The following is a 16704-nucleotide window of genomic DNA, read 5'->3' as shown; positions in this document are numbered from 1 at the left end:
CCACGCGGCTGCCGCCCCGCCGCCTCCTGCTCAGGCGCCCTGCCGTCGTCGCCGTCACCGCGGGGCTCGGGGAAGTGGACCCCAGGCTTGGCCTCGGCCTCCCGGAGGTCCCCGCCAGTAGCACCTCCCGGAGGGGCCGCTCTGCTGAGCACATAGTGGTAGCTGAAAGCAGAGCCGCCGGCACTCGGGGGTTTGTGGCCGCCCTGCTCCCGCCGCTCGACCCTGGAAACCCTCTCCAGCACGGGGCAGCGGGACTGCCCACTGGGAGGGGGCTGTGGGGCCGGGGCGCCGCCAGAACTGAGCCTCCTCGGGGCCGGGCCGGAAGTCCGCTGATGCGCCGCGCTGGGAGGCTCTTCACACACACAGGTCGCCACACTGGCTCTCTCGTCCGTCCGAGGGTAGGACACTGGCCTGTCCGAGTGGCCCCTGTGGTCAGCTTTCCTCTCGGGGCCTTCTGCCTTGGTGCTGACCGCACAGGTGGGCCTGCCGCTGGAAGAACCCACCGGGGCTCCCCCTCCCAGCTCCAGACTGCTCTGCCTTCTGAAGCTCTCCGGAATGTTCTGGAGCGATGAGAATGCTGACCTGGTCCTGCCGAAGTTGCCTTCTCGCTCCAGCTTTTGCCAGAAGTTGGCGTTGTGGTCTTCCTGGAAGTCACGGTCCCAGAGCTCCAGAGGCCTGCAAGGCTTCTGGTCTTCACCCACTCTCCAGGCCGGGGCCTGAGAGGGTTTGAGGCTGTGTGAATTAGAACACGGTTTGTTGCTAGGAGCGCTGTTCCTCTCACTGGGATGTGGGCTGTTGCCTTGGGGAGGTGTGAGGTGGTTGTTCAGGGAGGAATCCTCCTCATTTTCAGGCACTGAAGAAAAATGGACTTTGTAGGGGACGTACTTGGCTGCAGTTTCTGGCCTCCTCTCCACTGCGGACAGTGAGTCACGTTCCAGAGGCTGGTAGAAGGCAAACCCAGGCCTGCTGGCCCCGCTCTGGTTCCCATTCTCATCAAAGGCAGCTGTCCTGCTGCAGGCTTCCTGTGGGGCGGTGTACCCACTCTCCTTGGCCAGTGCGGGATAAAGCGTTCCATTACTGTTCAGAGAAACCTGGGGCGCCTGGGCAAAGTGTGGCTCCAGGGAAGGTACAGGGTAGATGCCAGTGGGCAGCAGAGGTTGGCCAGGCTGAGCCTTCTGGGTGTAGTTATGCTTGGGCCTCACTGGTGGGCTGTTTTCCGGGCTCCTCTCCAGTACAGTGTGCAGCTGCTCTTCCATGAGGGGAGCCTTCAGGGAGCCTGAAGAGTGTGCTGGAGGCCGGCCGAGCCGTTTCTGATCAAGGCTCGACCAGGAGCTGGGCCGCTCTCGATGCCGAAAGGCTGCATAACTGTCACTCCGAGCTGGGGGCAGGGGCGCACCCATTCTGTGAGGCAGGTTGTCGGTGGCTGACTCCAAGGAACTGGGACACTGCTGGCTCCAGGACGAGGACGGTGCTCCCATGCCCTGAGGGGTGTTCTGCCACTTATCATAGCCCTGGCCATCTGCTGATACTTGGGACTCCCTACCCTGGAGAAGCACAGCGGAAGAGTTCACCTCATACTCAGCTGAGACGCCCCTCCGGGGATCATAGACTGTCTTGACATAGCGAATATCTGCTTGCTTCATCCCTTCCAGGAGGCCACCTCGGACAGTGAGAGTGTCCATGGAGCCTGAGCGCTCTCGGCCAGAGATGCCAGGGGGTGGGTATTCTAGGATGCTAGAACTGGTGGAGAAGGAGCTATATGCGGAGTCCCTCTTGTTATGGAGGTGGCTGAGCTGGTCGATGCTGCTGGTGGACTTGGCAGGGGAGAGAAGTCGGCAAGGCGGGTAGCCCCCGCTGGGCTCCAGGCTCTCCATGCTCCCCTGGGAGCTGCACCGGTCAGGACTCCGCCTCAGATATGCATGGTCGTAAGTGGAGAAGTCACTTGTGGAGGAGCTGGAAGAAAGCGAGGAGAAACAGTCAGCCTGAGGAGCAGTTATCATTTAGCAGGCCAACAGGAACAGGGCCAGCTTAATGTGGTCTTATGCAAGATGTTTGGCTTTTGGAAGGGTGGGTAAAAAGGGCCATATTTGGGCTTTGCTCAGCTCCTCTAAGCGACTAACTGCCCAGAGCTGTAGCTGATGTGCCTCCAATTAATCACTCAGACTTGCTGCAAGAAGAACAGGGCCCACAGAGGAACTCATGGCCTTTGTGTGCAGACAGCACACTGATGTGATTTGCTATGCTGGAAATGGCATTACGTGGATTTCAAGACATGGGAGAGGTAGGAGAGGAAAAAAGAGAAGAGGAGGAAGGACAATGATAGAGACTGAAGTTTTGTGTCTATTGTGTCTGTTTGTGGGAAAAAAGTTTAGTGAAAGAATAGGTACATGAAGGGACGAAGGAGACTTACATGCACAAGTATATGTTTTTAGTAAGGATCTTTTTAAGGAAGTGAAAGCTATGCCCCGGCAATTTTCCTACAATCTCAACTGTACTAGAGACAATCTGTGGTGAGAAAGCTAAAGACAAGGCCAAGTAACAGAACTACAGAGAGAAATTAGAGTCAGAAAAAGTTGAAGGAGGAAGTAAAAAAGGGGAAAAAACTTTAAAAGAAATCTTAACCACAGGAGGACCTTGGACACTGGGATTCCATCACCTGTGAATGTCAATGTATATAGAAGGGTAAGACCTTCACATTTACAAGCTTCTCCAGGCAGTTTCCAGACTCTGGCAGTCTCAAAAATGTGTCTCAAAACAAAACTACTTGATTAGCTAAAGAACTCTTAAAACTCAATTAAGAAATTCCCAATTTAAAAAAAAAAAATAATGGGCCAAAGACCTTAACAGACACCTCACCAAAGAAGAGACACAGATGCAACTAAGCATATAAAAAGATGCTCCCCAGTGTATATCATTAGGGAATGGCAATATAAGACCACAGGACGTCACTCCACACCACTTAGAATGCCCCAGTCCAGAGCGCTGACAACCCAGCTGCTGGTGATGATGCAGAAAAACAGTAAGTCCCTTCCATTGTTGGTGGGAATGCAAAATGAGAAAACCAAAATGAAAAATTGGAAGAAAAATGAAAAATTGGAAGACTTTCTGGCTGTTTCTCATAAAACTAAACATACTTTTGCTGGGCATGGTGTCACATGCTTGTAATCCCAAGCACCTGGAAGGCTGAGGCAGGGGTTATGTCTGTGAGTTTGAGCTGGGTTACATAGTGAGTTCAAGGCTGGCCTGAATTACATAGCAAAATGTTCTCTCAACTCAAACCAAGGCTGGGCGTGGTGGCACACACCTGTAATCCCAGCACTTGGGAGACTGAGGCAGGAGGACCACTGTGACTTTGAGGCCATCCTGGGCTACACATTGAGTTAAGGCCAGCCTGAGCTACATAGTGAAACCCTGTCTCAAAAAGACACACACACATACAAAAAACAAAACAAAAACAACAAACCCAAAAGTATTATTATATCCAGGAAGCACACTCTGCTATTTTTTGGATGTGGTTTGTTCCCCAAGGGTTCACATATTGGAAGTTTGGTCCCCAGGGTGGTGATATTGGGAGATGATATGGAACATTTAAGAGGTGAGAGTCTAAAGTCTCATGTACCACCATGCCTCTAACCCCAGTACTCCAAAGATGCTGAGGCAGGAAGATCACCAAGTTTGAGGCCAGCCTGAAGCATACAGCAAGACAGTGTCAACATCCCTCCAATTCCCAAAAAAGAGGCAAGGTCTAGCAGAGGGTTTTTAGACCATTGGGAGATCTGCTCTTAGAAGGGAGTAAGATAATTCTAGTGGGAGCTCTAGAAAGAGCGCGCTGTTCTCAGAGCAGCACAACCTGAATTGCTCCCAGGTTCCCATTCCAGGATGTGACCGCGTCTTCTGTGTCTCCTCACTGCCGTCACTCCATCTACCATCTGCTGTCATCAGAAGCTGAGCCAACCGGCTGCCCAGTCTTGAACTCCTAGCCTCCAAAACTGCATGCTGAATGCATCTCTTTTCCTTATAAAGTCTTTCACAAACTGCTGTTCATCTGCTGTTCTTTTACTTTTTATTTATTTACTTTGAGATGAGGTCTTGCTTATCCTGTTCCTTAGTGTAGACACCAGAGGAGACAGATAACCTACCTGCACCCTCTGGAGGCGGGGATGGGGAGGGAGAGGTGTGGCCTCCACTGTGCCCCAAGGGAGTTCACCAAGGCCTGCAGGTTCCTGCGAGGGTTATTCCAAATACTGAGGGCAGTAGTTTTATTTCTGTGGGAGAGGCCAGCACATTTTTTAGTCCCCAGGACAACTTCAGATTTAAGGCTTCCAAGGTTAAGGGTTAGAAAGCCCTAAGGATTCCACTGTTGAGGGTACTCTGTTAATACACACCTGCATTTATAAGCCTGTGCTGGTTCATGCCTTGACCTTTGAATTCATTACCAATTTTCACTGTGCCCCTCTGTCTTCAGCATGACTATTATAATTAGCCGTCATTTATTGTTCACTGTGTAACAGGAACTGCACGTTATTTTATTTAATCCTCACAATGATCAAGTGACACGGCTCTGATTTCATTTTAGAGAAAAAGCAGCCAAGATCAAAGAGGTTAAATGATCTGCAGTAGCTGGTGAAAGCGTTAAACCCAGGCAGACTTAAAGGCCAGGTACTTGGCCACTCCCACTCCTCACCTAAAAGCTCTGAGCCCCTCCCAGGGCTGCTTGGTAGAAGGGGTCTAGGGAGGGGACCTACTCTCTGACAGCAGATGGTTCAGGTGGACATAAAACACTCCTTCAGGCAACAGGGCCATGGCAAAGGAAAGGCAGATCTATAATGGGGGGGTCACCAGGAGTCAGCCCTCACCCTAATACGGTAGGAGGAGACAGCTGTTCTGTGTCCACCATTGAGAGATCCAGATCCAGGGTTTGGCCCTTGACTTGACCAGACATGAGCATAAGGGGCTGTGACTGGGTCCTGCCCTTGCCAAACGCACAGGTCATCTGCTAAGTAACCCTTGCAAGAGCTAGGCAGCGCTCCCCCACCACGCACTCCAGTGCTTACATCTCATTTGGACGTAGGGGCTCAAAGTGACACTTACTCATTCAACCCTCCCACACCCCTACCGTTTCCTCTCGCTAAGCTTTTCCCAAATACACCATGGAGTCGAGTCAGACAGATGCCGGTTGGTGTCTGCAGTGGGTGCAGGGGATCCTGACGCTTGTCTTTCATGTCTGAGGGCTGGGCTGGCTCCCTTTCCCCAGTTCCTCTCACTGGTGTAAGGTGTGATTTCCATACGAAATCCCTCCTCCTCCAGCTCCCTCTCTCCTGACCAAACCCTGCCTGTCCCACCAATAACCCAACAAGTGGAGAATGGACAACCTAGCAACTCAGCAGCTACATGCAAAAGCTCTGGAACCTGGCTTGGATTTGTCATGACTCAAGTACTGATCAGTTGTTCTACCTTAGACAAGTGACTTTTCTCCAAGCTTCAATTTTCTTTTTCTTTTTGAGACAGGGTCTCAGTATGCAGTTCAGGCTATCCTTGAGCTCACTGTGTAGCCCAGGTTGGTCTTGAACTTGCAACAATCCCCCTGTCTCAGCCTCCCGAGTGCTGGAATTACAGGTGTGTGCCACCATGCCCGGCTCAAACTTCAATTTTCAATCCTATAAAGTGAGGCCAACCATATTGTGTCAGCTTCAAAGAAGTGAATAAAAGATAACATGAGATCACTTATGCACTGAGCAGTCCTGCTTATCTTAGTTGCTGCTGTTGACCTAAGATAAATTGCCTTGGAGCGGGGAAGCAAGCAGTGTTCAAATGCATGAATAGAATCACTCAAACAAAAAGCAAAGAATTTTGACTAAAGCCAATAGGACACATAAGCATTGAGAAAGAAATCTGTTGACTTTTCTAATACAGTATTATAATGGGTAATTGAGAAATATCTGGTGGGCTCTATAACTATGTCAAGTGACCCATCAGTGCTCTGAGTATTTCCATCTCTTCAAGCTGATCCACCCCATGACATAATAATGACTCATTCACAAGGGGAGGTGTTTTAGGAGGAGGGTGGAGCTGTCTTTCGCAGAGTGAGGGTGAGAAGGAAATGTTTTTTGAGCACACAATGTCTGCAAGGAACCCCTTGGTCTCAGTAGCGGCACTTACCTGGAATGGTAGCTTTGATGCCAGGGGGCGCCCACTGTGCCCTGCGATATCCGCATCATGCTGCCTTCTGACTGGTGCTCCTCAAGTCTGGCTGTGTGCCATGAATGAGGGCGGCCCGTGGGTTCACTGCGCCTGGGGAGACACAGGAGAGGGACCCCAAACATCAGCAGCCTTCCTGGCTGTCTCCTCAAAAATGGAAACGTAACCTAGTGAGTACTGCAAAGAAGACTCTTCTCAAGCCGGGCGTGATGGGACATGCCTGTAATCCCAGCACTCGGGAGGCTGAGACAGGAGGATGGTTGTGAGTTCGAGACCAGCCTGGGCTACAAAGTGAGCTCAAGGCCAGCCTGAACTGCAGAGCGAGACCCTGTCTCAAAAAAAAAAAAAAAAAAAAAAAAGAAAAAAAAAAGACTCTTCTCATCACTGTTACTCTCTGCTCAACTGTTTATTTCACTTCTGATATTGGCATGAGCTCAGGTTACATAGAAATGATACAAAATTAGCATAAGAGTCCCCATATTAACTTAGACTTCCTGCCTGTTACCATTTCACTATGAATGTAAAGCACCAGGAACTGCTCAGTCTTTCCAAGCCTCTTCATGTACAAAAAAATGACAGCACCGATCCCTTTCCCCTGAGGACTCTGGAGATAGGGAAAGAAGATGCCTGGGGCTTTTGAAGTCCTCCACCACACCCTGATGCCGTGAGTGATACCACTGTCTTATTTCTTGGTAAGAACTTTGTGGGGATGAGTAGCTGCCCCACCCTGAGTTGACAATGCTCTAAGCTGCTTGAACAAACTACTCTCCAAAACAGTTTCTCATTTTGCTTCAACTTTTCAACACACAAAGAACTGACCAGGCCAAAGGGAAGTGGTAGTGTCCTTCAGCCTGCAGGACTGAGGGAGAAGTCTGGTAAGGCGGAGGACACTTCCACAGAAAGGCAGTGTCAGGATTCTTTGGCCGAAGAGTGAGGCACTGCCTGCTGAAAACACTCGAGCAGGAAGACTGCAGGGGGAAATTCTCTGCAGCTTAAAAACATTTCCACATTTCCGTGGGATCTAGGAACCCACTTACAGAAGGTGAAAATCACAGCTGCAAATTATCCCCACTCATTGTACTTGGCCTTGAGGCTAAAAACCCACCCGTCTCTTTTCTATGATACACAAATTAGCTTCTATAATACAATGAAAACTCACTCTCCATACCAGTAAAATGTCATCCGTTAATCAGATCAGAATAACACTAGACCAGGTGCTGGGAGACTCGGGGTCTTGCCCTGCCTGTTACTAACTTGCTGTATGACCCCATCTGTGGTAAGCCACCAAGCCTCTGCTCATCTAAAAAGTGAAGAGATTAATCAAAGAGACTGGATTAATCTCATTTTAATCTGAAATAACTTTTTTTGGTTTGTTTTTGAGATAGGATCTTGCTATATAGTCTAGGCTGACCTTGAACTTGTTGTGTAGCCCAAGCTGGCCTCAAAGTTTCTATCTTCCTCAATTCTCCTGCCTCAGCCTCCCCAGTGCTGGGATTACAGTATAGGCAGACGTTACCACACCTAGCTAATTTGAAGTGACTTTTTAAAATGTATAAAGAGCCAGGCATGATGGCGCATACCTATAATCCCAGCACTTAGGAGGCTGAGGCAGGAGGATCGCTGTGAGTTCAAGGCCAGCCTGGACTACATGATGAGAACCTGCCTCAAAAAATAAATAAGATAAAATAGCTAGGTGTAGTGATGCATGCCTGTAATCCCAGCATTCAGGAAGCTGAGGCTAGAGGACTGCTATGAGTTTGAGAAGAGCCTGGACTACATAGTGAGTTCAAGGACAGCCTGAGCTACATAGCAAGACGCTGTCTCAAAAAATAATAATAATAAAAATAAAACACAATGTATAGAGACACTGAAGGGTTTCTCAAGACAGATGATGATTTCTGAAACATACATACATTGTGACTCTTAAAGGAAGATTATGGTGATAAGAAAATCGGCTTTGTATAAAGCAATAGAAAGTGGTGCATATAATTGTTTTACCAGTTATTTAGTAAACATGTTAGGCCAAGAAAAGCAGGAAACATTCCAATCTCTCTGAAGATGGGGTCGCTGGGTGCTGGGGTGTGGACTGGTCCAGTATATTCCCCCAGAGGTCCCAGGCAAGGCTTAGCTTCCAGCGCGGGGACTAAGGTGGTGGAAGATCTAAGAGGTGGGGCCTGGGGACAGTAACTAGGCCTCTCACTGGGGGCTATGCTCAGAGGGATTGATGGAGTTCTCACTATTCCCGCAATAAGGGGTTGCTATAAAAAGGGTTCACCTGACCCCTGACACTCTCTGGTTCCTGCCTCACCCTGAGGCCCTCACCAGAGGCCTAACCTAGGGCTTTCAGCTACCAAAACTGTGAACTAAATAAACCTCTTAGACTCACGTGATCCTGCTGCCACAGCCTCCTGAGTAACTGGAACTATGGGCATATGCTGCCATGCTTGGATGTAAACCTCTTTTCTTTATGGATTATCCAGCCCCAGGCATTTTGTTATAGTTACAGAAAGCAGACTATTATAGCTGGCACAAGGGTATAACATAGTTCTGAGATAGGACAAACTAAGATTCTAATCTACATTTTTAAACCAGATCCCACTGGCTTTTAGTTTTTGAATTTTAGGTAAAATTCCTCATCACTCTGAACTGCCTTATCTGTAAAAAGCAGATTACAGCAATCTATTCACAGGGTTTTTGAGATTTAAAATGTACCTGGCACATAGTAAGAGCTCAAGAATGTTAAGTATTATTATCCCGAGTCACTCGTTATTAATGAATTGACAGGCTGTGGAGACAGGCTCATCAGTGCCGTCTGTTTAAAAGGATGGACAGAGCAGAGAAAGAAGTGGAGGGTGAACGATGGAGGAGAGGCGGTGGGCACTGTTGGTGGGGCAAGTCTCCCAGCTCCAGCTCCCCAGGAAGATGCGGAGGGCCAATAATCAGGCTGGCCGCAGGCTTACTGTGGACACAGCCTACAGTGCGCTGGCCAAAGGCATGGAGCTGCCAGGACAGTGGCAGGGGCCTGAAATTAGCAGGATACACACAGGCCACAAAGAAATAGACCTTGCCCACTGGAAATCTACAAAAGAACCAAAGGAAGTGGTAGCACAGCTTGGGCCAGAGATGAGGGAAGAAGCAAACCAAGAGATCAACAGGATCCAGCATGTCCTCCTTGCCCCACACCTCTCCGTTCCTCACAGCACACCCCGCACAACCCCCACCTTTAGGCTCAGGGCTGCCCAGAGTGGATCAGCCCCTTCTCTGGAGAGCACCACGGGAGCCTGAGGCTGTGGCTCAGCATCCTGGCAGCTTGGCATTCTTGCCGCTAATGCCACTCTGGCCTGGGATGCCCAGCTCCAGAAACAAGCCGCCTCCTCTCCTCAGCCCTCCAAGGTGCTCAGTGCTCTTCAGCCTCGGCCCTCACTGACTCACGCTCCTGGTCCACCACATAGTTCTGTCCAGTGACAGAAATTCCTCCTCCTCCTACCTCCAGCCCTTCAGAGCGGGCCCAATCACACAACCAGGAAACCTGTGAGCCAGGGCCGAAACCCAGTGATGTATGACTTCAAGCTGGATGTGGTGGCACACACCTGTAATCCCAGCTCTCAGAAGGCTGAGGCAAGAAGATTGCCATGAGCTCAAAGCCAGCCTGGGCTACATATCAAGATCTTATCTCAAACAAACAAATGTAAAAAGTGTCTTTTGCCTGGGACACCCAGTGGCACTTCACACAGATATCATGTTTTCTTCCACGTTCTGTCTACCTAAATGAAGGGGTCAGCATGACCCCTCTCAGTAGCAGGACATGAGCCCTGGGCCTAAGAGCCTGGCCTAGAGAAGCCAATAGATGCTGGTGACATGTGAACTCTGTGTGGCAGCAATTCATGGCTGAGAGTGGCTCTCACCCTCCACAACTCATCCCCTACCTGTACTGAGGATTGAACCCAGGGCCTCTCACATGCTAGGCAAGTGCTCTACCACTGAGCTATACCCCCAGCCCCTAAGTTGCCCAGGCTGGCCTAAATTTGCAATCCTCCTGCCTCAGCCTCCCAAGTAGCTGGGATTACAGGCATATGCCACCATATTTGACTCTGAGGATAACTTCTTGGCACATTTATCACCCACCTGTATCTATCTATGCCTAACCCAAAGGTTGGTACTGAGAATATTTTCCTGCCCAAGGGAAATAGGCCCTGGTAAGTCCCACATGTGCTCCAGGAGGAGGAAAGGTTTATTTTAAACCTTAAAGGAGGCAAAGTTTATTTTGGCTTATAGTTTAAAGAAGTTTTAGTCCATAGTTGGCTGGCTCGAAGGCAGAGTGTCATGGTAGAGAGGAATTGCTGAGGAAAAACAGTCCATGGTGTGCCAGGGCAGGCAGAAGGTAGCAAGCAGCAAGCAGCAGCAGCACCAGCAATGGCAGCTGCTTTCAGTCCTTTTATATTCTACCTAGGTTGTATGCCTATGGATTAGTGCCCCACATGGGGCACCCTTAATCCCAGCATCACACCCTTAATCTCAGCCTCACAACCCCTAGATACAATCACCTCTGAAAAGCCCCACCTATGACCACACGAGGCTTTGGGAGGACATCTAGATACAAGTCACAACAGTGTCTCTTTTTTTTAATTCTCCAGCACTATCTCAGTATATATTACAGTAATGCAAAGCTAATAGAAAATCGGTACCGAGAAGTAGATCATTACTGTGACTGTACCTGAAATAATGTGGGGAAGCCTTTGAAATGAGCTTATGGGAGAGATGTGGCATTGTGGAGCAGTGGCCTGGAGAAAGCCAAGAATGCTGTAAGTGGGGCTTAACCAGCGATTCCTAACAGTGCTCAGAAGACAGAGCACCAACTGAGATGCACAAAGTCAAGAAACTGCTGGTGAGGTCTCAGGTGGAAAGGAGGACTCTAGTGGAAACTGCACTAGAGGTCATTGGTGTTAATGCATTCTGTCTATACCCTGAGACTCTGGCAAGGCTGGGCTTAAAGGCAATAGACTAGTTTACCCTGGCAGAGGAAATTTCAAGGTAGCAAAGTACCAAGGAGGAAGGGTGTTAATGGTACCAAGGTTGTTAATGGCTGCTTTTAGCTAAATTTACAGCGAAAACCAAGCACAAAGAAGAGCAGACCAGACAGATGTAGAAAAAGTGCAGTTTGGCAAGAAAAGAAGCATGCAGAGTTCTAGCCAAAGAAGGTACTGATGTGATTGCTAGTGCTATTAAATAGAAGCCAAGCTGGGCATGGTAGCACATGCCTATAATCCTAGCACTTAGGCAGGAGGATGATGCAGGAGGATCACTGTGAGCTCAAGGCCAGGCTGGGCTATACAGTGACTTCAAGGACAGCCTGGGCTATGTAGTGAGACCCTGTTTCAAAAAAAAAAAGCTACATAAGGCACAGCAGCAGTAGTATTCACCTATAATCCCAGCACAAGGGAGGTTGAGATAGGAGGATTCCTAAGTCTGGGAATATACCTCAGTGGTAGAGCACCGCATGTATATCTTAGATATCATATATCTAAGGTATATCTCAGTACCACCAGAAAAAAGAAAAAGAAGCTATGTGCTTTGTATAGGGACCAAAGAAGAGATGCGTGGAGGGAATCTCAGGAATCAGCAAGCCATAGCCATCATAGCCTCAAAGGTTTGGAAATGCAAATTCGTTTCAAAAACTTCCAGGGCAGGATCTTTAGATAAGGGCCCTCAACTTCTTAACTGTGCCAGCACTGCTCAAAGGTCCAAGGCCAAAGTCCCCTGCTACGCTCCAGGCAAACACTGAGCTGCTGCTCACCCCGGACTGCCCAAGCCCATGCTGCGCTCCGAGGCTGCTGCGACCCCGGCTCAAGGAGGCTCAGATGCGGCCTGCTGTCCTCATGATGCTGGTTTTACAGGCATGTAGGGACTGTCATAAGAGCCCCAGGGTCAGGAGGCTTCCACTAAAATCTTAAAGGAAAGCCTGGGGGACAGGCAGCACGTGGCAGCCCCAGTCCCTGCCAACAGCCTGACAGGGTGCTGCTGTGTGGAGCCGTCAGAGTACAGCTGATGCTGTGATGGAGACCCAAGAAGGCAGGGACACACTGACATGAACACCCGGTAAGGAAAGCTGCAGCAAGCACGCACAGCCTGCCTGAGAGAGCCCGGTGGGCTGCAGACCGCAGGGCCGTAGGCGTGCCAAGCCCTTGGGAGCCCATGTCCCACCACAAAGTATCCAGATGCTGGACATGGAGATTTAGGGTTTAATGTTTGCCTGCTGAGTTTTGGTCCAGCCCTTCCTTTGTATTGAATGGAAATCTTTACTCTGCACTATTGTATCTTTGAAATATGTTACGCAGCCTTTTGATTTTTATTGTGAAGGGTTTGCCTTGAGTCTTGAGGGGGACTTTGGACTCAGACTTCTGAGCAACGCTGGAACAGTTCAGACTTTGGGGACCCTCAGAGGTGGACTGCACCCATTTTGCACCTGTGAGATGGACTTGAGCCTGCAGGGCCAGGTGTGGAATGCTGTGGCTCAGCTCTTAAATGTCCTCCGAGTCCCATGTGTTAAAGGCTGTCCCCAAGCATGACACTGCTAGAATGTGGTGGAAACTTTAAAAGGCGAGGCCTCATGGAGCGGCCTTCAGTCACTAGCGGTGCGCCTGCTGTGAAAGGGGCATCAGCAAACCTGGTAGGTGGGCGTGGTGCATTCATACAACGGAACACCACAGGACTGTCAAAAAGTTATCATTCTGCACATATTAAGATGGGAGTATCTCCAAAATATATCATTAAGGGACAAGTAAGACACAGGACCATGGTACAGTATACAGGGGGAAATACAAAAAATTGGGGGGATACACAATTGCATATGTTTATTAATATGAAGACTGTTTCTGGAAAGATGCTTTAGAAATTAAAAATAATGACTACACCCAGGGAGGAAAATTTATCTTCAGTACATTTCATTTTGTAACTTAAAACTCTGTACCATGTGCACGTATTATGTATTGAAAAGCAAATTTTTTAAATAGCCTTCCATTTTGGCAATGCAATTCACTGTCTCTTGAGGTAATCAAAAAAGTCCAACATCTGTTTACTGACTTTTTCAATGATGCAAATAATGCCTGAGCATTCCTTCAGAGCACAGCATGCTTTCACATTTTGGGATCACTTTGATCTTTCAAAAGATAAGTATTTTACTAAGGTACATTATATCATGAACATATCAGTAAGAGTCAGAAGACAATTTTTTAAAAAATTCAGCAAACTGACTTTTGTGTGTGGGTGTGATTCAAACAAAGCCCGTTTGTTGCCTTCCTGACCGCAGACGAGGAAACTTCACTGCGTGGGCCGGGCGTGGGCTGGAAGGCCAACGCAGCTGGAATTAGCAGGGCCATGATGTCCTCCTTGATGATCTTGCCCCAGCAGACTCGGGAGCACAACAACATGCTTCTGAAAAGCAGTTCAGGATCCACTCGGGTATTTCCAGCAGTATTCATCAGGCCCCTACTACCTTACTGAACAGTGGCTGGAGGTCCATGAGGCCATGGGTGGCTTCAAGGTTTATGATCCTGCTGGGGAGACTGACATGACAGGAGGTGTAAACGAAAGCAAGGCATTATCCACTCTCACAAGAGTGTCCGCGTGCCTACTGAGCATCGTCCTAAGCACTTGGGGAGGGTGTTCTTGTTTAGTCTTTACACCATATTTACAACCCAGAACTATGAGTGAAGAAAATGAGGTGAATGAGACAGCAACCGGCCTCCGTCACTTAGGTAGAGGGGAGTGGGGCTGACATCTGCACTCAGACCGGGAGCCTGAGCTCTTACTGGCTAAATGGTAAGCACCACACGGGAGGCGGGAGGGCACGGCAGGGAGACGGCAGCCAGCGAGCAGCAGATACAAAGGGACGTACCCGGAGGTATAAGGGTTCTGCGGGAAATAAAACTGCCTCACATGCGAGTGTGAGTGGAGGCCCCTGTTTAAGTCAGGGACCCGCGCAGACCTAGATCACAAGGATTAGCCAACTACACAGACAGCTAGAGGGAGAGTACTGAGCACTCCAGAAGGCACGAGCACTGACAAGTCCTGCAAGGCAGGAATGAGTGTGGGGCACCCAAAGAGCCTAGCAGGGCGGGGCCACAGCCTACCAGTGCAGAGCGGGTGGCACTGGCTTGAGGCCATCTTTGGATCATATGGAAGGCTCTGGAGACATTTTGGACATAAGCACCCAAAGTTCACATAAATGAGGTCTGAAGTTAGCTTTGGTAGCAGAGTGTGTCTTCAAATGCCCGTGAAGGACTGGTATATTCCGGATGAATGCAGAAAGTGACAACCTTGGAAAATATCCTGTAAGTTAGAGTCAAGTTTTGGTCGAGTGCACAGGCCGTCTGGGTGCACTGACATCCTAGCCAAGACATGAGTCAAACGTGCAAGAATGTGCAGCAGATGGGGGCGACCGACATCATGAAACAAAAATGACTGTATCGGGGGCTGGGGATTTAGCTCAGCAGCACAGCGCCTGCCTGGCAAGCACAAGGTCATGAGTTCGATTCCCGGTACCAGAAAAAAACCAAAAAACAAAAAAACAAAAGAAAAGAAATGACCGTATCGCTTGTCCCCCACTGTCTCAGGCACAACATTCCAGCAGGGGACAAAGACCATCACAACAAAGTTCCAGTCCACCCGTCTTCCTTCCCCCAAAAGAAAAAAATAAAATACCTTATATACACCCTATAAATCAAGTCTATTTGAATTAACATTTCAAATATTTTGGCTGAGGGTCTTCACAATACACTAAATGAACACGATGTGCTCAGCTAAGAAAAGCATTGTTTCCTGAGGGTTTTGGGGGGAGGCAAGGTCACTAATTTTTTTCCATTTTTTTCCCCATCTATTTGTTTGTTTTGAGATAAGATCTTGCTATGTTACCAGCTTGGCACTGAACTCCAGGACTCAAAATGATCTTCGCACCCCAGCTCCAAGGAGCTGGGCTACAGGCACATGTCCCCATGCCCAGCTATTTCCATGTCTACTTTTAAAATTATTAAACACTTCAAATATATACACAGTCAGGTGTTGTGGCACGTGCCTATAATCTGAGCACCCTGAGGGTGAGGCAGAAGGAGGGTAAGCCCAGCCCAGGTGACTTGGTAAGACCCTGTCTCAAAATTTAAAAATGGCTGGGGAAATGGCTCAGTGCAAAGGTCCTAGGTTCAATCACCAGTACTGAAAACAAACAAATATATATAAAGAGAGAGAGAGAGAGAGAGAGAGAGAGAGAGAGAGAGAGAGAGAGAGAGAGGTGCCTTGGTTCATGAACTTAATATGTTCCATACCTGCAAAAAAGATGGCCACGTTCATGTTCATGTGGGAAAGATGGCCATGGTCGTGTCCATCACCCAATGCAGAGTTTGCAAACAAAAGTGTTCACAAACCCAGATACCACCATATTCAAATTAATATAAAGACTATGCATCTACTCATCACAAGATTGTATCATATCTTTGTATTTTCCCTGTATTTATTTCAGGTATTCTTTTGAGTAGAATATTTTAGAAGACGTCAATGTGAAGTCTCGCTCCCCACCTCTATTTTTCTTGTCCTAGAATTAACCAATGTAGTTAATGTCTTGTAAGGTCCAGAGTTTGAGTACAAGGACCCCCCTACACACACACCAAAAAAGCAAACTGAACACATATTCTCATTTCACCTCGTAACAAAAGGAACTATATAAAGTGTTCTTCCCCTGGGTGTTTGTATTCAACAATACATAGCAAAGATCATTTTACACCCATTGTAGTTTGGGGATTTTGCAAGGAGAACAACATAATATAGGACATATATTTTATAAGATTATTTATAAAAGTCACTCAAAGCATCATACAAGAGAGTGCAGGAAATCTGTCCACACACTAAAGACCAAAGAATCCAGCTGAGGGCCTGGATCCCACGATATCATACTGCATGAGTCCAGCTGAAGACCTAGAGCTCATAGCAGTGACCCCCCAGGAGTCCAACTGGATGCCTAGAGCCCATAACAATGTCTCATGCAGGCCTGTTTCACAGATCTGCACTGGATAGGCCCAAAGGTCAGTGGTGGAAGCTAGAAAGTCTGTGCCAGTGGGATGAAGGATCTGTGCTAGCAGGCTGAGAGATCTGCACTGGAGCCAGGAAGCGATGCTCAAAGTAAGAACCAGAGCTGCCTTGAAAGGCACCACAGCCATCCTCAGCACCAGTGAGGTCCTGAGCTCCTCTGGCAATAAGGAAAGCCGAGTTCCCATCAGGAAAGCCAGCGTGACAAGCTTTTCCAGGAGACTGAGCTGTGCATCTTCTTCCCCTCCAAAGCCAGGAAGTGATGTTCAGAGTGAGGACCAGAGCTCCTCCAAAGTGAACTGAAGCCATTCTCAGCCACAACAAGGTCCTGAGCTCCTTGGATGATGACAATAGCCAACTTCACCAGGAAAGCCAGTATGACAAGCTCTGCCAAGAGAACCAACAGCTCCTTACAGCTTCTACCAGTGCCCA

General features: G+C 48.6%; 1 protein-coding gene across 1 annotated transcript in view; it reads right to left on the bottom strand.

The window, feature by feature from the left end:
• The window catches only part of Shroom3 (shroom family member 3), a gene marked incomplete in the record, with an annotated part of 287861 nt that overhangs the window by 34160 nt on the left and 236997 nt on the right, over positions 1–16704 (bottom strand). The window contains 2 exon segments of the mRNA XM_013516209.1: positions 1–1953; positions 6160–6291. Coding sequence (XP_013371663.1) covers positions 1–1953; positions 6160–6291 — 2085 coding nt within the window.

The sequence above is a fragment of the Chinchilla lanigera genome, unplaced genomic scaffold (genome assembly GCF_000276665.1).
Source record: "Chinchilla lanigera isolate Chin_1 unplaced genomic scaffold, ChiLan1.0 scaffold00032, whole genome shotgun sequence".
NCBI lineage: Eukaryota > Metazoa > Chordata > Mammalia > Rodentia > Chinchillidae > Chinchilla > Chinchilla lanigera.
The sequence above is the reverse complement of the archived record's forward strand: the minus strand, read 5'-3'. Positions and strand labels throughout refer to the sequence as shown.